The sequence below is a fragment of the Monomorium pharaonis genome, chromosome 5, assembly GCF_013373865.1.
Source record: "Monomorium pharaonis isolate MP-MQ-018 chromosome 5, ASM1337386v2, whole genome shotgun sequence".
NCBI lineage: Eukaryota > Metazoa > Arthropoda > Insecta > Hymenoptera > Formicidae > Monomorium > Monomorium pharaonis.
In genome coordinates this window covers 18,111,795-18,138,964 of record NC_050471.1, presented here as the reverse complement: position 1 = coordinate 18,138,964, position 27,170 = coordinate 18,111,795, and the positions used below count along the sequence as shown (strand labels likewise).

Sequence of the window (27,170 nt, the reverse complement as noted above, 5' to 3'; positions counted from 1 at the left end):
TCTGCAACCAAAAAGGCCCCGAAGGGCAAAAAGCGGCATAGAGCGTCGAAAGAATACGGAGCGATAGCGAACACGTCTGTTCATACTCACATACACGGACAGAGAGATAGAGGGGTAACGATACTTACTTGCCTTAACGGCTACGGAGGAACGGCTCGTTACACTTCCCCCTCGACAGATCCCGTCTCTATGTACAAAAATGGATTTTTATTTCACCGCATAAACCATGATCCATCGCGATGGTGTTTTATCGTGATTTGGAAACCACGCGCCTGGTGTCAGTAGCGCTGGCCCGGTCGGATCTGATCCCAGGGGACGGTCTGGAGGACGTCTCCCGGGATGACGGTGAGTCCGGACGGGAGCGTCCCAGGTGCGCACAGTAATAAACGGACACAGCAGGCTGAGTGAAACGGACACAGTAACAAACGGATTTGTTACTGTGTTTGTTTGGTCTGTGCGCATTTGGTTTGTGTCCGTTTCGCACTGTGTCCGTTTGGACTGTGCCCGTTTATTACTCTGTCCGTTTCACTCAGTCTGCTGTGTCCGTTTATTACTGTGCGTATCTGGAACTCACTCGTCCGGACGTGGTGACGCGTTGCGGAGAGGAAAACATATTCTTTCGCTATTATGTGATTATTTACAGGTATACGCAAATATACAGGGTGAGGAAAAAAGACTGGAAATATTTCGAAAAATATAATTTTTATGAAAAAATGTTTCAAACAAAAGTTGTAAGGTTTCAAAAAGGCTATTATAAGGCAATAATTATTTTTGTTCAGGTGAAGGCGCCAAAAAGATGACGGTCACCTCCACTTTTTTTAAATGAAATACCCTATTTTTTATTGCATCCTTTTCTTTTACTAATTAATTAAAACTTTTGTTTGAACTATTTTTTTATTTTATTAATACTTTTTGAGATATTAAAAAAAAACTTGGTCATTTTTAACAATTTTAACTGTCCATATCTTGAAAATAAAAAGCCGGCTCAATCTAAAACTTTCTGAGGATTCATAACTCATAGACTATTATTTAGTACCAAGTAGAAGTCTACTTTCAAAATTCAAAGGCGAAAAAAGGGGCCATTTTTGCAGTCACTCTTTGAGTTTCTGTTCCCAAATTGAGATACATCAAAATCTTGAAAATTTGCAGATATTTCGGATTGATTGTTTATTTATTTCAGTGTCCAAGGAAATGTACTTGGTACAGCACCTTTACGTAGACGAGGAATTTTATATGGAGCAAACTAAAAATATTATATCACAATTACATTTAATAAATGTATGACTGGTAATACTATTGATATATTCGTTTATATACGTCTAATAGACACATCAAAAGTGAGGTTATAAATTTGTATTGTTATGTGATAGCTTTAAATTTTTTTATTTACTTTTTACATTTTACGATTTTCATTCAATGAACAATTGACGTCTTATCTGACCATAAAATACTCACATAACTGAGTGATTCATTTGCACTTGAGTGCAAATGAAAACCAAATAATATTACTTATCTCACTAATAATATTTCCATCTTTGTCAAGAATTGTCTGACGTCAAATAATTTCTTCTGCTAAGAAATGTTTCTCACATATAGGTTGATATGCTCACACAATAACTTTTTTTTCAAAGCTGTTTGTCATAACTTAATCGAATTTTTATTTTTCGGCACATAAAAGAAATGCACTTTTTCATTATTCGAAGGGTACCCACTGGTACATCCCAGAGCTATACAATGAGGCATATTGCTTAAAATTTTAACTATATGACATTAAATCTCAATATTTCCGAACTTCTCCGAATATTCACACGATTTAACCTACACCAGAACGATCTGAATATTACTCAAATATAAGTATGCATGTGTGGGGATTGGCCACAAGAGAGAATCACTAGAGTAGGAAAAAAGGAACTAGTGGATGTACGTGTGGCTGCCCTGCGCGGGAAGATTCGGCGCCATAGTTCAGTTGTTGGTTAGACACGCTAAGCGAGAGCATCTCCCTACGTTGTACTCGAGAGAGAATAAAAGTTTATTACGTTGCAATCCTTTGGTCTCATTCTCTACTTCCTCGTCGACGAACGGGCAAGTGGGAACCGCCGGAATCACCACCTGTGAGAAGGCGGCGCCGATAACCCACACATGAATGTTGCCAGCGCCATCTAGCAGATCATAGACTTAAGAGGCCACGTAAAAGCCAAGAATATAGGGCTCGTGTCAGGAATCTCATGATAACATACTTTCAATTAAAATATTTCAACAACAAATATGGATTGCTCTATGTAGTTTACTGCTCGCTATTCGATATAATTGTATATCATCAATAACATATTAGTTTTTGAAAACAATGACAATTTTGGTGTAGATACTAAAAATGAAATTTTGACATTTCGGACTTTGCGTCGCGATACCTTCACTCATAGGACATGTAGAGAAAAAATAAAAAGTTTTCTAATGTAAATCGACCCCAAGCTTTCGATTAAGCCTAGTTAGAACTCGATCGATTTAGCCATTTCTGAGATCCGATAATCTCGAGTGCTCGCAAGTCGCGTACTCGCGTAAAAGAACACGGTCGGTCTCGCTGCGCTCTCACTTAGTGCGAGCCACTACCGCGTCTCTTGATAAGCGAAAATGTAATTTTCGCGGTGATCTCTCCCATAAGAGCCCATGTTAAAAAGCGCAACTTCCACAATAAATATCTCGAAAACAAATATGGATTGCCTATCTCAAATTTGGAGACGTAATGTATGTAAGCTTTATTAATGCATACACGAAGTCTAGAGAAATTGACAATATTCTGATATTTCACGGCAACGCCCTTAAACAAAGATAAATGTTTTATGTGCATTATACGTGAAACGGAACACATCCTAAGACACACGGATGGCGGACTCAACCGCCAATCAGCGATGCCAATTCAGATGCTCAGCGCCAATCAAGACAGTATCAACTCGTGTCAACTCGTACAGCCCTCTGACGGTGCGGAAAGCAGCAATACCAATCCCCATCATTTGTCCTAGCGGACTACGATGCTTCTTAATCAAATTTACTCTTCAGCAAAAAACTTTAATCGCAATATCTCTGCTCGTAAGTCGCGAAATCCATCGATTCAGTCATTTTATTGAGAATCCAAAAACTACAGATTCTCGCAAACGGCGTCTCGCAAACGCGTAATAGAGGCACGGCAGTGCCTCGCGCGCGTACACTTAGTGCGAGGCACTACCTTTTGATATATATATACCATTAACTTTAACATAATTTAGTTGAAATAAAATTAATTTATATTCAATCCTACTTTCTAAAAGATTAACATACAAGAAAATACATGCTATATAATTTAATTTATTTTAATCTCCTTTCTAATTATTTAATATTATACGTATTACGTTTATTCTATATTTTTTACATATTTAAAACTCTTATATATATGTATAATAAACAATTGTTTATTGATCAACTGACTACTATCATAAAAAGTAGATATTTTATAGAAAATATTGTAGTACATATTAAAACTAATATAGTTATAATAAATATTTGTCTTCGTTAATTACTGTGATGAGATATGAGACATTTATGCGGTATATATATATAATGTTATTGATATTTTCTAACACAAGTGGACATAAATTACATAGTGGGTGCTTATTTACATAAAAAAGAGCGACAAACAATATGCATATATATCTTGGTACAAACATATTATCTCTTACATGTATCTTTTTTTTATTTCAAATCTATTAATGTCATAATCTCAACGATCTAAACTAGAAAAGATATAAATCTCTGCTTATGAAATTTAAAATTATATTTGAAATAAAAATAAAAGATTGAATGTTGGTTGTCCCTTAATTATTAAATACCATTTGTGATTTAACCGCAATTACCCTTTCATAGCCAAGATATCACAGAACATCTCATATATCGACAAAAAGTTTTCTCACTTCTTATACACAGTATTAAAATAATTTCTTCCTTAAAAACTATATGTTTTATTTATTTTTTTGGTAGTATTTCTCTTTTTATAAAGTAAGTTAATAATCAAAATAGATATATTTGATATTTCATACATAACGACTACTATGTACAAAAATAAATTTCAACTTACATTCGAGAAATAGTTAACCATTTAATCATTATAAATCGTTAATCTGTTCTTTATAGTTGCACTGGTACATTAGAATAAGAAAGAAATATACTTACTTTACTTTAACTTATTGCACCAATTTAGCAGCTATAAAAAATAGATCGCACGATTGCTTTTTATGATATTGGTTAATTATACGTTCGGAATCAATCGCCGATTTTTCAAGCAAAAAAGCTTTATGTACGATTATTTATCTTTAACTGATTTTCCGTAGTCTGCTTTAGCTCCATTAACTTTACTTTCATTGGTTGAATATTAGTACCAATCCATTCTTCAATGGTTGAGGAGAAAAAAGTCGTTTCCATTTGAACTCGTAGATAACCTTCCAAAGAAGATAATTCCAACAACAATCTGAAATGATATACAATGTGTCCAAAATCTGTGAAATGTAGTAGATTTTCCTAATAACCCTGATGAAAAACGTTCTTATGTATAATATCTTATATTTTAAAAGAATTTTTCATAGTTCTTTTATAAAAATTTCTGAAAAATATGACAAGAAGGTTCTCTAAATTTTTTTCACATAAAATAAGAATTTGATTAGTTTTTAAGAATAAGTTTAGTATTAAAATAAGCATTTCTAAATTTTTGATCTTACAAGCGTTTATAAATTAAATAATTTAAGTTTACGCAAGCGATATTAACCCTAAAATGTCATACCGAGGTAGTTTTGTAGCCCAATGCGCATTTAATTCTATCTTTTAATTTAGTAGATAAAAGAATCGGGTAATTATGCACAATAAGAGAGACCTCACCGATTTCATTGACCCTGATATATGTTGTCATGGTCTTTATTCTGAACAACTTTTCCCTATACATGTTACCGCCGCTCGGCCTTAGCTTTTGAGTTATACACAAAAATTTATTGATAATTATGCAGTGACATAAGCATGAACAGGAGACAGTCCTTGGCCACAAGTGAGAACGCGTGGGTGGGGGAAGGGTCCCCCCCGCCTGCATCCCTCCCCTTACCCAGATAACAAATTGTGAGGGCTCACATCACCCTCACGGTGTAATTATCACACGTACGTGCAATACCACAATCATATTGCCCTCACGATGTGATGGCGACACGTGTGTGTGCGTGGAAGATGGCACTATGCAGTCATGCATGAGAAGATATATATGAGTGATCAAAAAAAGATTTCACTATATGATTGTACTTCCTTATGTATGATTGTATTTATCACAGTACGAATGAAAAGATTATTCGTACGGACTCATGTCATCCGTACAGTGTGATATTCACGCGTGTATGCAACAACGCAATCACGTTGCGTTTATTACGTGACGGAGTAGAAAATGGCACTGAACATATATGATCGATATATAGGGCTTTCTTTTATATAAAGTTTATATACATATATATATATACATATATATAATATATATATATATACTCTATATAAAAGCAATTTAGCCAACGATATATATATATTTTTTAATAATATTAATAAATCATTGGCTAAATTAAAAAACCTCATGATTCTATCGGACGTCCGATGAAGTTATAAGATTTTCTAATTTAGCTGACGATATTTATATTTAGATATTTATTACATTCATATTTATTTATTTATATTATACATACATATGTGCGCGCACGGTGTGTGTGTGTGTGTGTGTGTGTGTGTGTGTGTGTGTGTGTGGGTGGGTGGGTGGGTGTGTAAAATAAACATTTTGGACACTTTTGGAATTTTCATAATTTTTTTCTCTATTATGCATTTTTATTTTATAAAATTACATTTGATTAATAATTTTTATTGTAATTTAATTTTTTTAGTTTTCTTAGTTTTAGAATATTCATATTTCAACTATTGAGTCAGTATATTTGAAAATTTTTTACAGTTTACAGTCGAAAAAGAACGTTGCTAAATTGACAAAAAATTAGAAAAAAAAGTTCCTTTTGACTATTGCAAAAAAAAATTCAAATCGACATATATTGCCTGTAAATAATTGAAACATATTTATCCTGAAATTACAAGAACTAATTAAAATAAAATTAAAATTAAAATTATTTATAAAATGTAATTAGAATAAAAATATTAAAAAAAAAAAATTTTAAAATCCAAAAATGTTCAAAATTAATATTTAGCTGGTGTGTAAAATCTCAATAAAATAAAAAATGCAAACATTTTCAAAATGGTCATAATGTTAAAAGTTTCTTAAATTTTGATATTTTCAGAAAATTTGTAAAGTGTGTAAATTTGTAAAGCTTTTAAGAAATATTGAATTTTTATAATTTTGACATTTTTTACATTTTACAATCTTTTAATTTTATATACATATAAAATAATCTAAGTTTAATAAAATTAATATTTTTTACATTTTCAACAATTAACTTTATAATTTCTTAAGATTATTTCATTTATCTGTTCTTACAATAAGAGAACGGTCGAGGCTGTTCCTCACCGATTTTGTTGGCCTTGGATACGTAGAGCATTAAAAAACCCGTATTTTTTTATCAGTTTACCTCGAGTTTTAGGGGTTGTTTCAACCCCTAGAAAAAAAAAACAAAAAATGTAAATTTGACATTTTTTAAAGAATTGAATACATCATTGCAAAGAGTATAAAATACTATAAAACTTTTGTATAAAACATTTTTTCATATATTAGAAAGTAATTGTATCTCATATTTTAAAAGGTAGTTGTTAAAAATGAAAAAATACGTTTTTTTGTAAGGGTTAAAACAACCTCGAGATAAGCCGATAAAAAAATACGGGTCATTGAACTTTAACAATGATTTAATTGGATCCAACTTCGAGGTCAACTAAACATGTATAAATCAACACAAATCAAGCAACTGTATCGCAAACCAACAACGTTTAAAGAAATCTTCACAAAAACGCTTACTTAAATCGGTTAAAATTTAAACATAAGTCGTATTAATGAAAATGGACTTCCGTTTCCGGGCCGTTCTGCGTTAAAAGTGTGTGGATAGCCGGTAGTTTCAGAGAGTGATACTGAGAGTTGTGAAGGTGTTAGGAGGAGCAGGATAAAGTGGTGTGATTGCAGAGAGCGAGAGGAGTGTGTGGGTGGTCGAGATAGAATGGGGAGAGAAGGGTGCAAGCGAGAAAGTGCATATAAAATAGGTGAGTTAGTGTTCAACAGAGCAGAGGCAGGGATTAGGTAAAGTCAACATAGGCGTGCGTGACGCGAGGATAGAGTGGAGTAGAGATTAGGAGCGCCGCCTGGATATAGAGGGGGGATAGGATGGTTAAGGCGTATTCACAAGAGATAACGGGCATAGACTAAAGCATGAATAATATAGAGAGAAGAAGAAGTGATAGTTGTACGTCGTTAGGGGGAGGGAGGAAGGGGAAGTAAGAGAGTAGCAAGATCTCCGTCGGGAGAGGGGGGAATGAGTTGGTTAGTAATTTAAGGACGTGGAAAGATGAGATAATAGAGGGACTAAAAGTAGTAAAAACGGAAATAAAAGAGAAGTTGAAAGAGATTGTAGAAGAGCAGGGGAAAAAGATGAGAGAGGAGATAAAAGCTTTAAAAAAAGAAATCAGGAAGCTTAGGAAGAGGGAGAGTAGATGGGAAAGAGAAAAAAAGGATTTAGTGAAGGCACAAGAGGAGATGAAAAGAAGAATAGAGAAGATGGATAATGTAGGAAATAAAATGCTTGATAAGAGGGTTAGAGGGGTGGAGAAGAAGATGGAGTTGAAGGATAAAGAAGAGAGGAGGAAAAATGTAATAATTAGGGAGAGGGCGCTAAAGAAGAGTAAGAGAAAGGAAGCCGTAGAAGGGGTATTTAAAGATATAGGGACGGAAGTAACGGTGAAGGGGATTAGAAATAGAGGAGAAGTAAATAAGAAAGAAAGGGAGATGCTATGGATAAGGTTAAAAAATGAGGAACAGAGGAAAGAGGTGTGGAATAGAAAGAAGAATTTAAGAGGGCGGGAAGAAAGAATTTTAGCAGATTGGAAGTGGAAAGAAAATGAGATGGAGGTTGGAAAGGATAACGAGAACGGAAGAGAAAAAAGGAAATAAGGTATGGTTAGGTTAGGTTATGGTATGATTAGAATAGGAGAGTTGGTGGAGGTGGGATGAGAAAGAAGTACTGATAAATGAGAAGAGAGAGGTTAGGGTGGAGGAGAAGGATGAAGAGAGGGGAGGAAGAATGTGAGGGGTATAAGGAGAGAAGAGAGGATGGAGGAGAGGGGAGTGAGGATTGTTTTTTGGAATGTGGCAGGGAATAAAGATAGAGAATTTTGGAAGGGTATGAAAGAATGGGATGTAATGTGTTTGATGGAGACATGGTTAGATGGAAAGGGTTGGGAAAAGGTAGAGAACAAGTTGCCAGAGGGGTACGAATGGGGAGTGCAGAAGGCGGGAAGAAAAAATAAGAAAGGTAGGGCGATAGGATTGATTGTAGGAGTTACAACAGGGTTAAGAAAAGCAGGAACCAAGATAGAAGAAATAGGAGTAGAGATGATATCGGTGAGAGTTAAGAGTTAGATAGGGAAGAGTGGAGGATTGTGGGCGTTTATGTGAGGGACGAGGAGAGAGAGAATGCAATGCAGAGATTAAGACAAATTATAGAAACAAAGGAAAGAGGAACCAGAGTAGTAATAAGGAGGGATTTTAATGCAAGAATAGGTTAATGCAAGGAAGAGGCTGGCTGGATGAGATGGAGAGAGATAAGGAAGAGGAGCAGGGTAGAAGACAGTCAAAAGATAAGAAGGTGGATAAAGGAGGGAGAAATCTGTTGGAAGTGATAGGAGAATATGGGTGGGAGATATTCAATGGGTGTGTGTCAGGAGATGAGGAAGGGGAGTTTACGTACGTAGGAGGTAGAGGTTGCAGGTGATAGACTATATTTTAGGTGAAAGGAAAACAAAAGACAATAGAAAAAATGAGAGTAGGAGATAATTAGATTCAGATCATATCCCAGTGGAAATAGTGATTAGGAACGGGGTGAGAGAGAGGGAGCAGAGAGTTAAAAATAGAGACATAAAAGGGATATGGGACGAGGAGAGTAAAAAACATTTTAGGGAGGAGTTAGAAAAGGGAATGGAGGAAGTGGGGGGAAATTAAATGAGGAATGAGAAGGTATGGAAAAGAGAATCATAGAGGCAGTAGGTAGGATAGAGGCGGAGAGGAGAAAAGAAAAGAAAAGTAGTAAGGGCTGGTGGGACGAGAAATGTAGGAAGATGAAAAAGAAGGTGAGGGGAGTGTTGAGAATGTGGAAAGGGGAAGGACGAGAAGGGGAGTTATTTAGAGAAGAAGAGGGAATACAAGGAATTATGTGAGAGAAAAAAGGAAGAGGAGAATAGGATATGGAGAAAAAAGGCGGAGGAGGCTAGGACAGAGAGTGAAGTATGGAAGATAATAAATAAGGATAGGAGAAAAAGAAAAAAAGATAAACGAGGGAATTGAGATGAAAAAATGGAAAGAGTATTTTATGTGCTTGCTAGGGGGAGTAGAAGAGTCGTTAGGGGAGAAGGAAAAGGATATGGACAAAGAGGGGAGGAAGAGGAGGTAATAAATAGGGAGGAAGTGAGGAGCGTAATAAGGAGGCTGAAACTAGGAAAGGCAAAGGGAATTGATGAAGTGTGGAAATGGGGAGGGGGGAAGAGATTAGAAAATTGTATGGTGGAATTCTTGAATAGGGTATGGAGGGGAGATGGAAGGAGAAGTGGAAGGAGGGGGTAGTGGTCTCTATTATAAAAAAGGGGGAGGGAAAAATCGGGGAAGAGTATGGGGGATAACGCTGATGCCCTCACTTTACAAAGTTTATGCGATGATTCTAGCAGAGAGGTTGAAGGAGGATATAGAGGGAAAGGGGATAATTTCGGACAATCAAGCACGTTTTAGGAAAAGCAGGTACGTTAGATAACATTTTTGTACTTAATTACCTGGTGAATAGAAACTTAGGTAAAAAAGGAAGGAAATTAGTAGCGTTGACTTGAAGGTGGCCTTTGATTCGGTTGACAGGGGTATCTTGATTAGAACGATGAGAAAGAGGAGGGTAAGAAGGGGTTTGATAGAGAGAGTAGAAACCTTATTAAGAGAGACGAAAAGTAGAGTTGGAATAGGCGAGAAGATGGGAGAAGAGTTTTAAACAGGTAGGGGAGTAAGACAGGGATGCTCGTTAAGTCCATTGTTATTTAACATCCTAATTTCAGACTTAGAGGAGGTTATGGGAAGAGTTAAATGGGGAGATTTGAAGATAGGAGGAGAGAGGGTTTGCCCGTTAGCGTACGCGGATGACCTAGTAGTTATAGCGGAAGAAGAAGATCAGATGAGGAGTATGATAATGAAGCTGGAAGAGTATTTGGATGAGAAGAACTTAGTATTAAACGCACGAAAATCAAAGTTAATGAGATTTAGAAGGGGAGGAGGTAGGGAAAGTAAAGAGCTGGTGGTGGAAGGGGAGGAGGTAGGGAAAGTAAAGAGCTGGTGGTGGAAAAGAAGGAGAATAGAAGAAATCAAGGAGTACAACTATCTGGGATATATTATGCAAAAAAAAACGGGGGACAAGAGGCGCAGGTAAGAGATAGAGTGAGGAAAGCGGCGGTAATGGGCCAGGTTGGGGGATCTGGAAGAGAAGGTATGGCAAGGATTGGGGGAGGAGGTTATGGATGTTATGGTATGTTATGGTAGGCTGGTATGGACAGTAATGAATTATGGGGTGGCAGTATGGGGATGGAAGGAGAGAGAGAGTATAGAGAAAATAGAGGAAAGATATTTAAGGGGTGGGTTAGGTTTGGACTGGAATATACTGGGATATATGGTGAGAGAGGAAATACAGAGGGACAAATTGAGAAGTAGAGCGGGAAGGAGAGCGTGGGCATATGAAAAAAGATTGGATGAGGGGAGGGAGTTAACAAGAAAATGTTTAGAGAAAATAAGAGCAAGAGGTAGGATAGGAAAGGTAGAGGTGAGGTGGAAAGAGGAGAGAAAGGAGTTTTTTGAGTATAGAAGATGGAAGTTGGAGGAGATTGAAATGGGACGTAGAGAAGAGGTATTAGAGGCAATTATAAGCAAGGAGAAGCAGTTACAGGAGGGCAGATGGAGGAAAATTAAAGAGTCGGAGTATAATAAATGGATGAAAGAGGAAGGGATTCCAGAATATTTAAAAAAGGGGTGGGGAGAGAATAGGTGGAGAAGAGTCAGGTTTAGGTTTAGGTTAGGTAACGGTATGAGGGGGAATTGATATTGGGAGGAGGAAGAAGAGGTGTAGATTGTGTGGATGGAGGAGTGAAACGTGGGAACATGTATGGGAGGAGTGCAGAGATTGGGGGGGGGGATGGAGATAGTTGGCAGGTAGCTATGGAGAGGATTTTAGAGTCGGAAGGAAAGGGTGAGAATTGGTTGAAAGAGTTAGAGAGGGAGAGAGAAGAGAGTGAGGAGGAGGGAAACGCAGAAGGAATAGGGGTAGAGGCAATAATGGATGCATAGGCAGAGGAAACGGAAGTCCGGCGGAGCGGTGTGTGCGTGTGCGTAGAGAAGGGGGTGTGGAGGTGGTAATAAGCCGAAGCACCCCAGATAGTAGGCTAAGTAGAGTAAGTTTAGTTGTAAGAGTAGCGTTAAGAGTAGATATAAGCGATTCCATTGTACAGAGATTGTAAACCCTAAGGGGAAACAATAAAAAATTTATATATATTGCATAATTTTATCAGAATAACACAGCAAAAACTGATATTTTTGTTATTTTACATGTTATTTTGCATATGTAAAAATCAGTAAAAAAACTATAAATTGATATTTATTTATAAAAATATTATTTAATTATACATGTTTCATCTTTCTGACATCTATTGAATTGATCTATTACATCAACTAATCTATTTTATAAACATCAAGTGTTTATGGATTATCACAAAGTATCCCTAGTAGCAAAATACATTGGCGGAATATTGGCAAATATTGGCTAAATATTGGTTTTCTTGGGAATGCATTGGTCAATCTTTTCTCAATGTGGCGCCAATATTGGTCATGCAATAAATACAAATATATTGCCAATATTGTACATTAATTGACACACTAGCATGTAAGTTGCTGACCTTTTACATCAATCTAATTTAGAAACATCTATTTCACAAAAAATGTAATTTCAGCTTAAGTTTTATGATTTATCGGCATAAGTCATGACAAACAGGATGGTAGATCGAAAACAGCGCATATAGCTCTCGTTTAAGTTGTATTTTTATATATTACATCGAAGGTAATTAACATCGAAGGAAAATATTCGTCTTCTTGTTAGTTATTTACATATTTATAATGTTGTTTAGCCTCCTTACTTTTATAATACACATTATTGTAAACTCTCCGTATACGAACTTATGATTTATGTATTTATAGACTTCACTTGAGAAGGACCCAAAACAAGGGTCGAAACGTCGTGCAAAAGTTTTTATTTAATAAAGTGGCCAGTTGAGTTAAAATACAAAATTGATTATTGTATATTAATCCTTACTGTACACATAGGGTCTAGTGGAACAAAATTCAAGTCCAAATTTTCGCTAAAGTATTCAAAATCTTAAATCTGTGGCACCATCTGTTTTTTATTTAAGGCACCATATATAGCTCGACTCATTGGCATTGATTGTTCGATATTTGTTTGCTCTGTACAGGATTTGAAAGAGCATAGTGTTGGAATGTGGGGTTCAGTAAATTTAACGGATGTTATGTACTTAATGGATATTTCCGAATAAATTTTCGAATTTTAAAAAAACTTTTTTTAGTAATTTGTAACTAGCCACTTCTGCATGGCGATTAAGGCGAACAAACACAAGCCCGTTACCCCTCTACCTCGCGTGGTCCCGTTTACACATCTCAATTGCCCTCGTACGTTCCTATCTTTCTCGTTAACAGGATTATAAAACCTCTCCACCGATTCCAAAGAGGCAGATCTCCCCGGTCTAGCGTGTTGAGCCGACCGATCCTGCTGGCGAGTTGAGCTGGGTCTCCTAGAGTACGCACTGAGTGCCAACTAACCTATATCCGACTCTTATACTAGCACGCATTGAGTGCTTCTCAACGCCGTGCATTGAGCGGTACTATACCACCCCGATCACAACTCGACTCTCGGTCCGAATTGAACGACCGCCTCTCGATGCCGCCTTCGGGGACCCCGAATTGAGAGAAAACCGACGCCGCGGATAACCATCCTCGCGAGATGGTCGGGTAAGACAGCTGATCGCCGCAACAACTGAAGCTGATCGAGCACGAGGCCGCTGCACAGTGGGGCAAAATAGGACCTCTTTCATTAAAAATAACTTTCAGCCAAAAGTATACAATCGATTTTAATGATCTAGGTCTTAAATTAAAGCTTATAAAATTCCTCAGCAATCTGTCATGGCCGATTTTTGATAAATGGTTTTCTTTTTTCAAGAGGCACCCTCGCACCAAGTGTACGCGCAGCTCGAGGCACCACCGTGCTTCTTTTACGCAAAATGTCGTTTGCGAAAATCCGTAGTTACCGGATTCTCAATAACGACTGAACCGATGGATTTCTCAATAGGCTTAATGGATAGCTCGCATCCGATTTATATAATAAAGGTGTTTTTATTTTTCCACTACGTGATTTACGAGCGGAGATATCGATATAGTAAAATTTTTCGCTCAAGAATAAATTTGATTAAAAAACGTCATAGTCGTCGTTATTATTACCGTCATCGCCCGGCCAAGTGGTGGGAATTTGTACTTTTACTTTTTGTGCTGTCAAATGTTTGTACGAGCAGATGTTTAAACCTTGTATCATATATATCTCGAGAACGGTTAGAGATATGAACTTAAGATAAGCACTAGTATTATCAGATGATTTCGAATTAATTAATAAAAAGAAATGAGATATCTGATACTACAAAATGAGTGAAATCCCAACAAAATTACTTTTTTTTTAAAAAGGTATAAAAAAGCGCCTAGTACACGTGCGCATAAAACGCCCTCAAAAATCTATTTTTGTACAAAATAATTTTTATTTGGCATTACAAATGTGCACTACAAATTTTAATAAAATTGTCTTTTCCCCAAAAAAGAACAAAAAGTTTATTTTCTCTACAAAAATTATGATATGAAGAAAATGCACCAATTATGAAAATGGATGTTCATACGAACTAAAACATCCACTTTTACAAATAATTATTTGTACAAATATTACAAATAAATATTTTAATCCAAATTTTACTACAAAAACTTGGCGCCGCTAAACCAAATAATTTGCTTTAATACAAAATTGCTTTCTTATAATTTAACTTGCATAATAAAATAATAATTACTTAAAATTACAATTTTTTACAAGAGTACAATAGAAATCGTAATGGCATTACATACGTGTAATATTATACACGTACGCGTGAGAAAAAGAAAGAAAGAGAGAGACATATTCGAACGCATAAGAAACTGAGATATTAAAAATCGCTTCCTTATAAACAAAATTATGTACTAACACACATACACATATACATGCACACGCACGCATGCACGCACGCACGCACTCACAAAAGAAAAAGAAAAAGAACTGGCAACTTATTCGGTTTAGCGGCGCCAAGTTTTTGTAGTAAAATTTGTATTAAAATATTTATTTGTAATATTTTTACAAATAATTATTTGTAAAAGTGGATGTTTTAGTTCGTATAAACATCCGTTTTTATAGTTGGCGCACTTTTTTCATATCATAATTTTTGTAGAGAAAATAAATTTTATTTACGTGTAAATATGAAAAAACGGTAATATTCGTAGTTTCAAGATTGCGATATATATATATAAACTTTGAACAATCATTCGAAACAATTTGCTACCAATTGATATTTGATTTAAGTAAATTTACAAAAGAATTTAATCGAATGCACCAATGTGTGTACAGAACAAATATTACTCAGCGATTAATAAATCCTGAGCTTCTTTATCGATAATGCTCTCCTTGATTTATTTTTATTTTGTCTGAAGAAGTTTAGTATTATTCTCCAGACAGTGGCTTGTGGGAAAAAAAATTGATTCTTGTAAATTTGACGCATATGCACTGGAAACAGCCAAGATTTACATAGATCTATATTCTTGGTATTATATGCTTTCATCCGTGCATAAAATATTGGTGCATGGTGGAAAACTTATTAAATCAGCTCTTCTTCCTATTGGCCAATTGACGAAAGAGCTCAAAAAGCGAGGAACAAGGACTTCAAACGTTTTCGCGAATATAATGCTCAGAAGCGTAATCAAGATGCTACTAATGCTGACATAATACACAAATTGTTGATTTCTTCTGACCCATTTATAGGTACCCACATAGAAATTGGACGTCCATTGGACATCCAGTGGATGTCCATTAAACCTCCATAGATCCATGGGACGTCTATGTCCATGGTGGAAGTCAGATGGACGTCCATTAGAGGTCTAGTAAACTTCCTAAACTCCATTGGAGGTTTACCTCCATGGCGGAAGTTAGATAGACGTCCATTAGGGATCCAGTAAACTTCCATGGCTCCATTGAAGGTTTACCTCCATGTCGGAAGTTAGATAGACGTCCATTACAGATCCAATAAACGTCCATGGCTCCATTAGAGGTTTACCTCCATGGTGGAAGTTAGATAGACATCCATTAGGGATCTATTAAACATCCATAGCTCCATTGAATGTTTTCTTCCATGGTGGAAGTTAGATGGACGTCTATTAGGGATCCACTAAACTTCCATAGCTCTATGGAACATTTACTTCCATGATGGAAGTTAGATAGACATCCATTAGGTATCCATTAAACTTCCATAGCTGTATGGAACATTTATTTTCATGATAGAAGTTACCCAGACAACACGCTTGTCAGAATGAAAACTTTAAGAGAACTTTTTTAAGAAAACATTTAGATATCGTGGAAATAATGTCCAAATGGTAACATTTATCAGAGACGTCTACTAAGAGAGGTCTTTGAGATATCTCATGGAAGAGTTTCATTTAAGTTTCTTGAAAATGTTATCCTTATGATATCACAGCTAAATGATATCAGCTTAATGTCTCATAAAAGATATCACAATGCTGTCAGATTTTTGAGCCGTCCATGCGCGTTGTAGTTGACTCAGAAATCAGACAACACTATAACATCCTGAATGAGAGATCCATTTGATATTTAAAAAAATTATCATAAAGATAATGTTTCCAAAAATAACGGTTTGTCTACAATTACTGCGCACAAAAAAATGCACAAAATCTAAATTTATCATGTACTGAACAAAAACAGAATAATAAATGTACTATTCAATTTTTCTTAGAATATATGATCTATATAGTTAAAACCATCTAATTAACCATTAGAACGCTTTAAAGTATTAATGCTAAATAGATCGCAATTTCCATCAAATTATTAAGGTTATGGAAAAAAATAAATTTAACAATGAAATTAATAAGTAAATAAATTAATGCTATTTATTTTTAATGTTTTGCAAAATTTAATTGCTTTTATAAAAAATAATATAATGGCGTCAGTTTATAACATATAGGTATATGTAGACAATAATAAGTACCCATATCGATGAGTCAAATTGGCATAGCAGATAGAGGATTACAAGGTTTGTAATCCTAAGGTCCTGGGTTCAAAACCTACCAGAGGCCAGTAAGAATAAAATAAAATAATATAATTTAAATTTAATTAATTAATAAAAATTTGTCCTAAATTTAGTATGTACTGTTGATAAAAATAATTTAAAAAAAATAAGATTTTTATTTTAAATTTTTATTTTGTCAATCATCTATCGAGGCTCCATGAAGCCTCTATTAATGATCCACGAAACATCCGTCAGTCATCCATCGAGGCTCCGTGAAGCCTCTATTAATGATCCACACAACGTCTAATAGACCTCTTTGACGACCTCTAATGGAGGTCTAATAGACGTCCACAATGCGGAACTGTGGACTTCTAATGGCTCTATATTGGACGTCTAATGGACGTCCACTAGAAGTTTAAACTTTCATGGCAGACGTCCATTAGACATCTACTGGAGGTTTTATTTCTATGTGGGTAGCATCAGACAAAATAAAAATTAGAATATCAAGGAGCGCATTATCGATAACGAAGCCCAGGATTTGTTAATCGCGGAATATTTGTTCTGCGCACACATTGATGCACTCAATTAACTTCTTTTTGGAAATTTATTTAAATCAAATATCAATTTGTAGCAAATTGTTTAAAATTCCGAGTGATTGTTCAATGTTTATATGTATATCGCGATCTTGAAACTACAAACATTACCGTTTTCTCATATTTAAATTTAAAAAAAAAAGTATCAAAAATCAGCCATGACAGATTGCTGAGGAATTTTATAAGCTTTAATTTAAGACCAAGATTATCATTAAAATCGATTGTATACTTTTGGCTAAAAGTTATGTTGAACAAAAAGGTCCTATTTTATCCCACTGTGCGCCGCGCCGCTACTGCGCAGCCGCGTACCACTGCAACCAACCTGAGCGCCACGAAGACTTTGGGCGCACGCGCGCCACAACTTACGTCGCCAAATCGTTGCCGTTTGCGTACCTCGCCGAACCAGGAATCATATACTTTAAATATTAGCATAAAGATATACTGTAAATAACTAACATAGAGAGCTATTGATAATAAGCGTAATAAACTGTTGTCGGTATATCTATCTGCCTCATCACTCAACTAGCCCGCCGCCCGAGTCCTGAATCTCATGGCTATCCGCAGCCAACGGACCAATCACGATTCACGGTTACAAATTCTTATCATAAAAATCATAAGTATTGAAAAAAATTGTGCTAGAATTTTTCGTTTGTACATACAGTACAGTAAACTTTCGATAAGTTGCCGCTCCCTTTTACACATACTTTTACACACACGAACACGGCTTTCCCAGGTTCCCTAATTTTTCTTGGATAAAAAAACAAAATATTTATGTATTTCATGTAAACGTTACATGTGCGACCTACACTGCATACGTATGTGCTTTGATTGTGTCGGAAGATTAAACATTTTTATCATTATATTTTATTTCTACTTTAAGATGTATTTTGTATTAATATAATATTATTAAACATTAAAAAAATTTATGTATGACAATAATTATGTATGCGTGTAATTTTTTAATATTAAATTTTTTCCCTAAATTTAACTCCTTTATATGTAAAAATAAATACCTTTTTTCAGCGCGGGCATCTGGAACAACTTTTTTTCAAAATGTAGTATATTAAGAATGACCCCGGTGGATTTTTTTTATATCACAAATATTACGTAAGATACGATTTTTTGAGTAATAAGAGGTTTTTTCTTTTATAAATTTTTTTTCATTATGTAAATGTTGAAAAACTATCTTAAAAAAAATTGATTCTTATTTTCTAAGATTTTAAGAATATCCTCAAATTTTTATCAAACCAAATTTTCCAATACAACGTGCGTGACAGCTGTTTTAATCGTTGAGGTCCAGCAGACCCTTTGTGTACAGTATTCAATTATTCGAAAGTGTGTACAGTAAAGGTGCCTTTTCATGCTGACGCTTGATGCTCATTTTCAGCATCAAGAGACATCACATGACTAAAAATAAAGATACCCATTCGTTATTTTTAGTCACGTGATGTCTTTTGACACTGAAAATGAGCGTCAAGCGTTAGCGCAAAAAGATACCTTAAAAGTTAATTGTATTTTAATATTGGGTATATGTTGGAACAGTAGTGACCCGTATAAGATTTCCCGTATAATTTCAATATTGGATGGTGGCCGTGTCTCCGATTATAGAAATTAAATAATGGATTAATACATGTAACTATCCATGTACTATCTGCAATACGGAATTTTATCGTGTGCAAACGGGTCCGTGTGCAATCGGGTCCGTGTGCAAACGGGTCGTGTGCAATCGGGTCGGTGCGCAATCGGGTCCGTGTGCAATCGGGTCGGTGTGCAATTGGGTTCGTGTGCAATCGGGTTCGTGTCCAATCGGGTCTGTGTCCGATCGGGACGGTGTGCAATCGAGTCTGTGTCCAATCGAGTCCGTGTCCAATCGGGTCCGTGTGCAAACGGGTCGTGTGCAATCGGGTCGGTGCGCAATCGGGTCAGTGTGCAAACGGGTCGGTGCGCAATCGGGTCCGTGTGCAAACGGGTCGGTGCGCAATCGGGTCCGTGTGCAATCGGGTCGGTCTCCAATCGGATCTGTGTCTAATCGAGTCCGTGTCCAATCGCGACTGTGTCCAATCGTTTATGTGCGCAATCGGGACAGTCCCCATCCTGGGTGAAATTGCCATGACCCAACATATGTGGACTGACTCTACGGTGGCTCTCGGCTGGATCCTAGGTCATCCGGCTTCGTGGAAAACTTACGTCGCCAACCGGGTGAGCGAGATCCAGACCAGCCTACCGAACGTACACTGGCATCATGTCAGCGGAGGGGAGAACCCCGCCGACTGCGCCTCCCAAGGCCTGTCTCCACGTGATTTAGTTAATCATCCCTGTGGTGGAGCGGGCCGTCCTGGCTACAATCCAGAGGTACGCCATAGAACAACTCAGAGACAGAAGAAATTCCAGAAGAACTTTCGGAAAGGGGGGTCCATTCTCTTAAAATGGAATTACACCGGGGCGTCATTGAGGAACCCGAACTTCTTAGCGAATATTCATCTCTGCATCGATTGCTTCGGATCACGGCCTGGTGTCTTCGCTGGATAAAAGGGAGGCGGGAAACGCAGAATTCTAATGTCACTCGTGATGACCTCTTTTGTCCGCAGGCGCTTCATTCCTTTAAGCTGGACGAAGCTTGGTTATGGTGGATATTAAAATTACAGAGGATGCACTTCGGGAGGAAGATGACCGCAGTCAAACAAGGAAAGACAATCCCTACTAATAGCCGACTCATCAGGCTGAATCTCTTTCAAAACAAGCGCGGGATTCTCCAAGTCGGAAGTCGACTGCGTTATGCTCCTCTAGCTTACGACCAAAGGCATCCCATAATTTTACTTGACAACTCACGGCTGACGAACTTGATTATCGAGGCGAGCCATCGAAGAACTGCACTGTGGATCCCTGGGATCGATCCGCCAGGAGTACTGGATTCCTCGCGGAAGAGTACTGGTCAAGGCCGTTATCCATCGTTGCGTGAGATGTCTGCGATGGCGGGCGGCGACACCGCAACCGTTAATGTGCGATCTTCCGCGCCCTAGAGTCACACCAACTCGCCCCTTTTTCCACACCGGCATAGATTATGCCGGCCCGATATGGCTTTGCATGTCTAAAGGGCGAGGTCACCGCGCCACTAAAGCTTTTCTAACCATATTCGTTTGCCTCAGTTCTAGGACCGTTCATCTGGACGTAGCGTCGGACTATTCAGCGGACGCTTGGTGTACTGTTTGGTTGACCACGCTTACCCAATATTATCGTAGAAATTAGCGACACTAAATTTGTGAATTTAGATATTTATACGAAAACAGTACAAATTTTTTCAATTTTTTTACTGGATATGCTGTCGTGAAAGTAGATGAATATTGTTTCTTAATATTGGCCCAATATCTTTAAACTAATATTAATGCAATATTATTAGAACAATATTGATCCAATAATATTGAACCAATATTAGCTAAATAAAATAAAGTGTCTATTTTACAATATTAGACCAATATTAGAAAAACAATTTACATTCAATATATTCTCAATAATTTGCCAATATTGCGCCAACATATATCGCTACTAGCAGTAGAAGTTAAGCAATGCGATGATTAGGGTGTAACTATGGTTTAGGTGGTCGCGATATGTGTAATGCACCATTACGATGTAAGATTTTTTTAATGTGGATGCAAATGTTGGATAGGACATATATCCAAAATATTTTCTAAAACGTCAAATAATGGCAGTTTACTAAAATAATCATGAAAATGACGTTAAAGTGACGTATTCGTTGTGACGTCAAAGGTCTGTGACATTAGACCTTTATCATTTTAATGTCATTAAGTCGTCAATTAGTGGAGTCAGTAATTGTCAGGACACAACCAAAATTTGACGTCAAAATGATTTATGTTTGCTACCTGGGGCGATTGTCCTATGTAATTATAGACGTTAAACTTTGGGAAAAATTTTGATAGAGGAAACATTATTTTGGAATTGTAAGTAAGAAATACAATATTTTAAATTGAGGGAGAGGGTTCGGAACAAACGACTAGGTTCCTGTAAGAAGAGTTAAAACAAAGTGATAACAATTTTTAATTGGTGGGCTCTATCTGCCATAAGTAACAGCTAAGCAATCGCAAATTTTAAAAATAATAAACTACAGGACAAAATTAGAGGAACAAAAGTTTGAAATAGCGCCATGTTCGTAAAAGTTGAGCAAAAAATCTGAATTTTTTATATGATATAGCCCAAAGTGTTGACTTGACCCCTGCAAAATCTCCCCTTATGGGTCCAGTAGTTTCAGAGTTATTCCCCTCGAAGCAACTTCCGATCAAAAACAAAAGTTGCAAGGTTGTAATGGAAAGTACAGGACAATTTAATGCGAAAAACGAACCAGAAAAATTTGGAAATGGGTTAAGCTGGTTCTGTAGGTGTCGCTCAGAGTGTCCCTGATGCGCCCTGATACCCCCATCCCTTTTCAACCCTGATTTGCAACCCCTTAGAACTGACAATGGTGACAGCGTTTTGCGTCGCGTCCGTCCAACCGAGGACAATTTTCTAGCACCGCTTGGCTTTAAAACTGTTAAATGTCAAAGGTCTCACCTTTTTATGACCCTTACCATCCCGAGAGTGGGATGGGCAACCACCCCTAACACACCAATTTCTTTGTTTTGCTTTAACAATGTTTGGCTGTCCCACAAGCAACATAAAAAACAAAAAATATGAGAGAATGTAAGAGATTACATGGAAAAGTAATGCGTTTTTTAAGGGTAACGAAAAGAGCAATCAGGAATAAACAGAACGCAGACGAAGAGTCAGAGGGAAGAGGCATGAAAGCAAAGAAAGATGCATATAAGAAAAATCTAGGAAAAGAAGGAAACCTAATACAAAAAGAGAGGATAAAAAGAAAATGGCTGGAGAGAATAAGGATTTTTTAATCTCGAATGCAAGTCGTGCCCTGAAGCGATTACCTGTAGCCTAGCGCAACCGCGACTCGCTGTCCGACTGAAAGAGTAGTAGGTAGAGATTAAAAGGGGTGGATGTCGTGCATGGTTAAAAAGCGCTAGAGACCTCTACAGGTGCGATTCGGCCCATTTCCGAATTTTCCGGACGCATAAAGGCACCTGCGGATGTTGATTAGTGTCAGGGGTGATTGTCCAACTCACACTCGCGGGGTGGTAAGGGTCATAGAAAGGTGAGACCTTCGACATGTAATGGTTTTAAAGCCAAGCCGTGCTAGAGAGTTGTCCTCGGTTGGACGGACGCGACGCAAAGCGCTGTCACCACTGTCAGTCCTAAGGGGTTGCGAATCAGGGTTAAAAAGGGATGAGGGTATCAGGGCGCACCAGTGACACTCTGAGCGACACCTACAGAACCGGCTTAGCCCATTTCCGAATTTTCCGGACGCATAAAGGCACCTGCAGGTGTTGATTAGTGTCAGGGATGGTTGTCCAACTCACCCTCGCGGGGTGGTAAGGGTCATAGAAAGATGAGACCTTCGACATGTAATGGTTTTAAAGTCAAGCCGTGCTAGAGAATTGTCCTCGGTTGGACGGACGCGACGCAAAACGCTGTCACCATTGTCAGTCCTAAGGGGTTGCAAATCGGTTGAAAAGAGATAGGGGTATTAGGGCGCACCAGGGACACTCTGAGCGACATTTACAGATCCGGCTTAGCCCATTTCCGAATTTTTCTGGTTCGTTTTTCGCATCAGATTATCCTGTACTTTTCAAGTTACAACCTTGCAACTTTAGTTTTTGACCAGAAGTTGCTTCGAGGGGTATAACTCCGAAACTACTAGACCCACAGCGGGGAGATTTTGCAGGGGTCAAGTCAACACTTTGGGCTATATCATATAAAAAATTCAGATTTTTTGCTCAACTTTTACGAACATGGCGTTACTTCAAACTTTTGTTCCTCTAATTTTGTCCTGTAGTTTATATTTATTAAAAAAAATAATAAATAAGACAAAAGTGCTATTTAAATTTGTGACTTGTTGAGTTGTCAATTTAAACAATTTACGTACATTAACATTAATAATATAAAATTATCTCAATGTAAAAATTTTAAATAATATTTTTATTTTGAAACTATTTGAAGTGTAAAATTTGACAATTTAAAGAAAATGAAGACTGCGCATTGCTACACATCTTCATCACGTGTCGCCAATCTAAAAATGATAAAATCAGAATAACCAATGTAAATTTGGCTGGATATAGCAATGGATTGTCCTAACTCTTCTTATAAGAACTCTAAAAACAAATTTGTTCTGAATCACCCTATACACAAATAAAAAATTACAAAAAAATCCTTTCCACTTTTCTAAGTTAAACCAGCGGCACACGATGCTCGTTTTCGTGTTGGATTGCTTGCTGAATGGAAATATTATGTTCTAATTGATACATTTTCATCCTTCTTCAGAAATACACCAATCAGAACAGATTTTTATCCAGTAAGCAATCTTGTACGAAAACAAGCATCGTATGCCGCTGGGTTTAGAGAACGTTCTTAGACTTTTTTCAGAGATTATAGAATAAAAAAAATAAACTTTAAAATATTTCAGAAATTTTACATATATAAAAAATGTAAACTTCCTTAGTTCTTTTAAAGTTTTTCATATAAAAAAATTAAGAAGTGTTTTAAATCAAATTATGCAAAAAATACAAAACTTTAAAAAAAATTGTTTAAAAAATTTTAACAAAAATTACCACCAGGAAGACAATTGTAAAAACTTACTCAGTAAAAACAGGTACTAAGTTTTCCAATTGCATGGGATTTGTATAATTGTTTGCCACTTGCCACGGATTCATCCATGTCATAATCCTGTCCAAGAACAATTACTTTATAAATACAGTTGACATGCAACTTAATTTTGCAAAAAATTTTTTTTGTACTTTACAAAAAGTGTAAAAATGTTGAAGAAATTTATCCAAATACGTTAGAACAAACATTTTTTTCTCTTTTTTCTTATTCTGCAGACTCTCTTCTTATTTACAAACTTAAACAATATTTTTTATAAAATAAGTTTTTATACAAAAAATTCAACAATATCTATTATTGCGAGAGATTATTGCAGTAATTATAAAAAATATTTTGTAGCTTAAATGATCTGTTTTAGAATACTTTTTGTTAACTTTTTTGTTTCAAATTACAATGATTCAAAACAAAAAAAATTTTTTTAATTAATTTTTTATTTTATATAATTTAAGAACAAAATATCGAGATAATACTAAAACAAAACAGATTTAAAAATCTATCTTTCTTCTTCAAAATATATTTTTGAAAACTGCTCCACAATTTTTTTTCACCGAGATATTTAAGGAGGTTCATGCATGACTCTCTAGTCAATAGACACAAATCTTCTAAGCTGTTATTTTTTTCATGTACAAAGGATATCAATGAATAATGTATAAAAATAAATTATTTCTAAGATATATTAAATAAGTTTTTAAGAATAAATATTCTTCTTTTTTAAATTAAAATATTTTTAGATTACTAATATGACTTGAGTTGTATAAATGCCATTTAGATTTGACAACATTGCGATCGGAGGTATTTAATAAAAGAGATAAGAAGACATTAGATTTTTATTTTTAAAAAGCATTAATGGAAAACTACGAGTAACTATAAACAAAAAAATTTTAGAAAAACTATACAAACTGTTTTCTAATAATTAGTTTATTAGTTATTAATAAAATATTGTTAAACTGTTTTAAAAATAATAAAATACTATTTGAAAAAGTATGTAAATAAAATACTGTATAATGCATCAAATATAATAAAAATAAAATATCTCAATAAAAATGTATTAAATTTTTTGAATAACTCTTATAAAACAGAATTATTAAGCTTTTCAAATTAATATAATATAATAAGAATAAGACAAAAATACAAATATGACAAATTTTAAAACTTCACTCTCTAACTTTATTTATAATGACTCATTCCAAAGTAAATATCAAAATAAAACATGATATAATATTTATAATACATATATTGATTTCAAACACATTACGGTAAATGTATTACATAAACTATGTAAATATTGAATATAGATAAAAACATTATTTAACAATTATTAGACATATTATAGTTTGACGTTTTTCCGATCTAGCCGTATCTTTACATATTTTACTTTATTCTATCCTTGGTATGCGACATTACCACATTTTCAACATGGACTGTAAGATCTGCAATTTCACGTATTTTAAAATTAAATAAATTAAATATTAATAATAAATGGCTGTTGGCATCACATATATTTTTTGTGGTCATTAAAAAGTTTGTATTTCATATTTTTATATTCTAGATTTTGGTTTATATCCTCAGTAATTACTAAAAGAAAAGTTCATACTTCCGGTGAAAAATTGAATAACTCCCATATAAACTGTACTAAAATTTCACAACTTTGAGAGACTTTTTCTAGCATATACGGTCGGCAAGTTTATCTCATATTTCACGAGAACGTGTATTGATATGTATTGATATAATCTGTAAGTTAGAGCTAAATCTACAGTACTTCGCTATGAGCATGAACCACCTTAACTTTTCGAAAATCTTAAATATAATTAAAAGCGGTAGCTATATATATAATTGTGTCTTACTGATCGCTTGTGACGATATTGTGAAATTTCGTCTTGAAGTTAAGAAACCATTCCATGCCTACAGCTATTTGCCAACCAGGAAAGAGCAAATTACTAGGAATCGGAACTGGCCTGGGCTGTGGAGTTATGTGTAACGGATGATCAATATATCCCAAGCTCTTTGCAACCTGCATATGCGTTTGTTCTGAATAACCATAAAGCCAAACTTTCAGACACAGAGCTAATGACGGTATTGCCGTGGGTAACAATTCACACATTGTGGCATAATGATCATACCTAAAATTACAATTGATCAATGATAGTCAAGGATTAATTAGATAATATTTTAATTTGTAGAAATTTTTTTATTATATATATAGCTTTCATATACAATTTGTAAAAATTTTTTCACATATAGTATAAAAATATTGCAAAAATATTTAATTAAGCGTGTCTCTTTAAATTTTGTAATAGAATTCTCTAGGAAATTTCTCGGATTCTCCAGAAAGTTTACTCAAAATTTTAAATATAAAATTAGAAAATTTTTAATGCATCTTTGAAATAAAATAATTTCATTGTACGCACCTTTTAATGTTCCTTTATCATATCATTACAAAAAATATTTAATATTTAAAACATATAATAATAAATATCTTCTTAATTATAGCTATTATAATGTTTTCAAAGGCTGAAAATCTCAACAATATAAATCCTTAATTTTGATTGCAATAAAATTTCTCCAGCATGCTACACATTGCAGTTATAATAAAATAAAATACATGAAAATAACGTTTTTTGCAATTTTAATAATAAATTTCTTAAAATTCTTATAAAACAATTTTGAAATTAGATTCAGACAGTATCCAAAAAATTATAAAAAAATGTTTAGCTTTATTTTAATGTTTAATTTTTGTTAAATTTTGTAATATAGATACATGAATGTGTATGCCATATTTGTTGCTCATTAATTGTTAACATTTTACATTATCAAGATAAAAATAATCAAAAAAGTTTTTGATAATCTTTTGTCAGAAAAAATTAATTTAAATTTAAAAATAAATTTTTCCTCTAAATATTAATAAAATTTTATAAAAATATGCTTTTTTAAAAGCAAAAAATAAATCCTCTAAAAATTCCAAATTTTCCGAAGTTTCTTTGGTATATAGAAAACACCCTGTTTATTATAACATGTCAATATTGCTATATTATAGCAATAAAATAACCGCTTTTTAGAAATATTGTAATGCAATATTGTAACAATATTACAAAAAATTATAATAAAAGATATATATTTAATAACATGTAATATCACAATAATTAAAATGTTTTTAATTTGGATAAACAATTGTAAGATATTCAGAGTAATTTAATGCCAATAAATGAGCGAACAAAATATAAAAAT

At 35.1% G+C, this 27,170-nt stretch overlaps 1 protein-coding gene across 2 annotated transcripts in view; it reads right to left on the bottom strand.

Annotated features, from left to right (window-relative positions):
* Positions 1–1,377: 1,377 nt before the first annotated feature.
* Positions 1,378–27,170, bottom strand: part of LOC105833746 (hexosaminidase D) — a 74,705-nt gene continuing 48,912 nt past the window's right edge. The window contains exons 6-9 of one of the 2 annotated variants that reach the window (XM_028192553.2): positions 26,354–26,365; positions 25,790–26,065; positions 23,922–24,008; positions 1,378–4,495 (exon numbers count right to left, since the gene is read on the bottom strand). In XM_028192553.2, coding sequence (XP_028048354.2) covers positions 4,321–4,495; positions 23,922–24,008; positions 25,790–26,065; positions 26,354–26,365 — 550 coding nt within the window. In that variant the 3' untranslated portion in view covers positions 1,378–4,320. The remainder of the gene's footprint in view (positions 4,496–23,921; positions 24,009–25,789; positions 26,066–26,353; positions 26,366–27,170) is intronic. The other variant, XM_012675711.2, reaches the window with a different exon arrangement.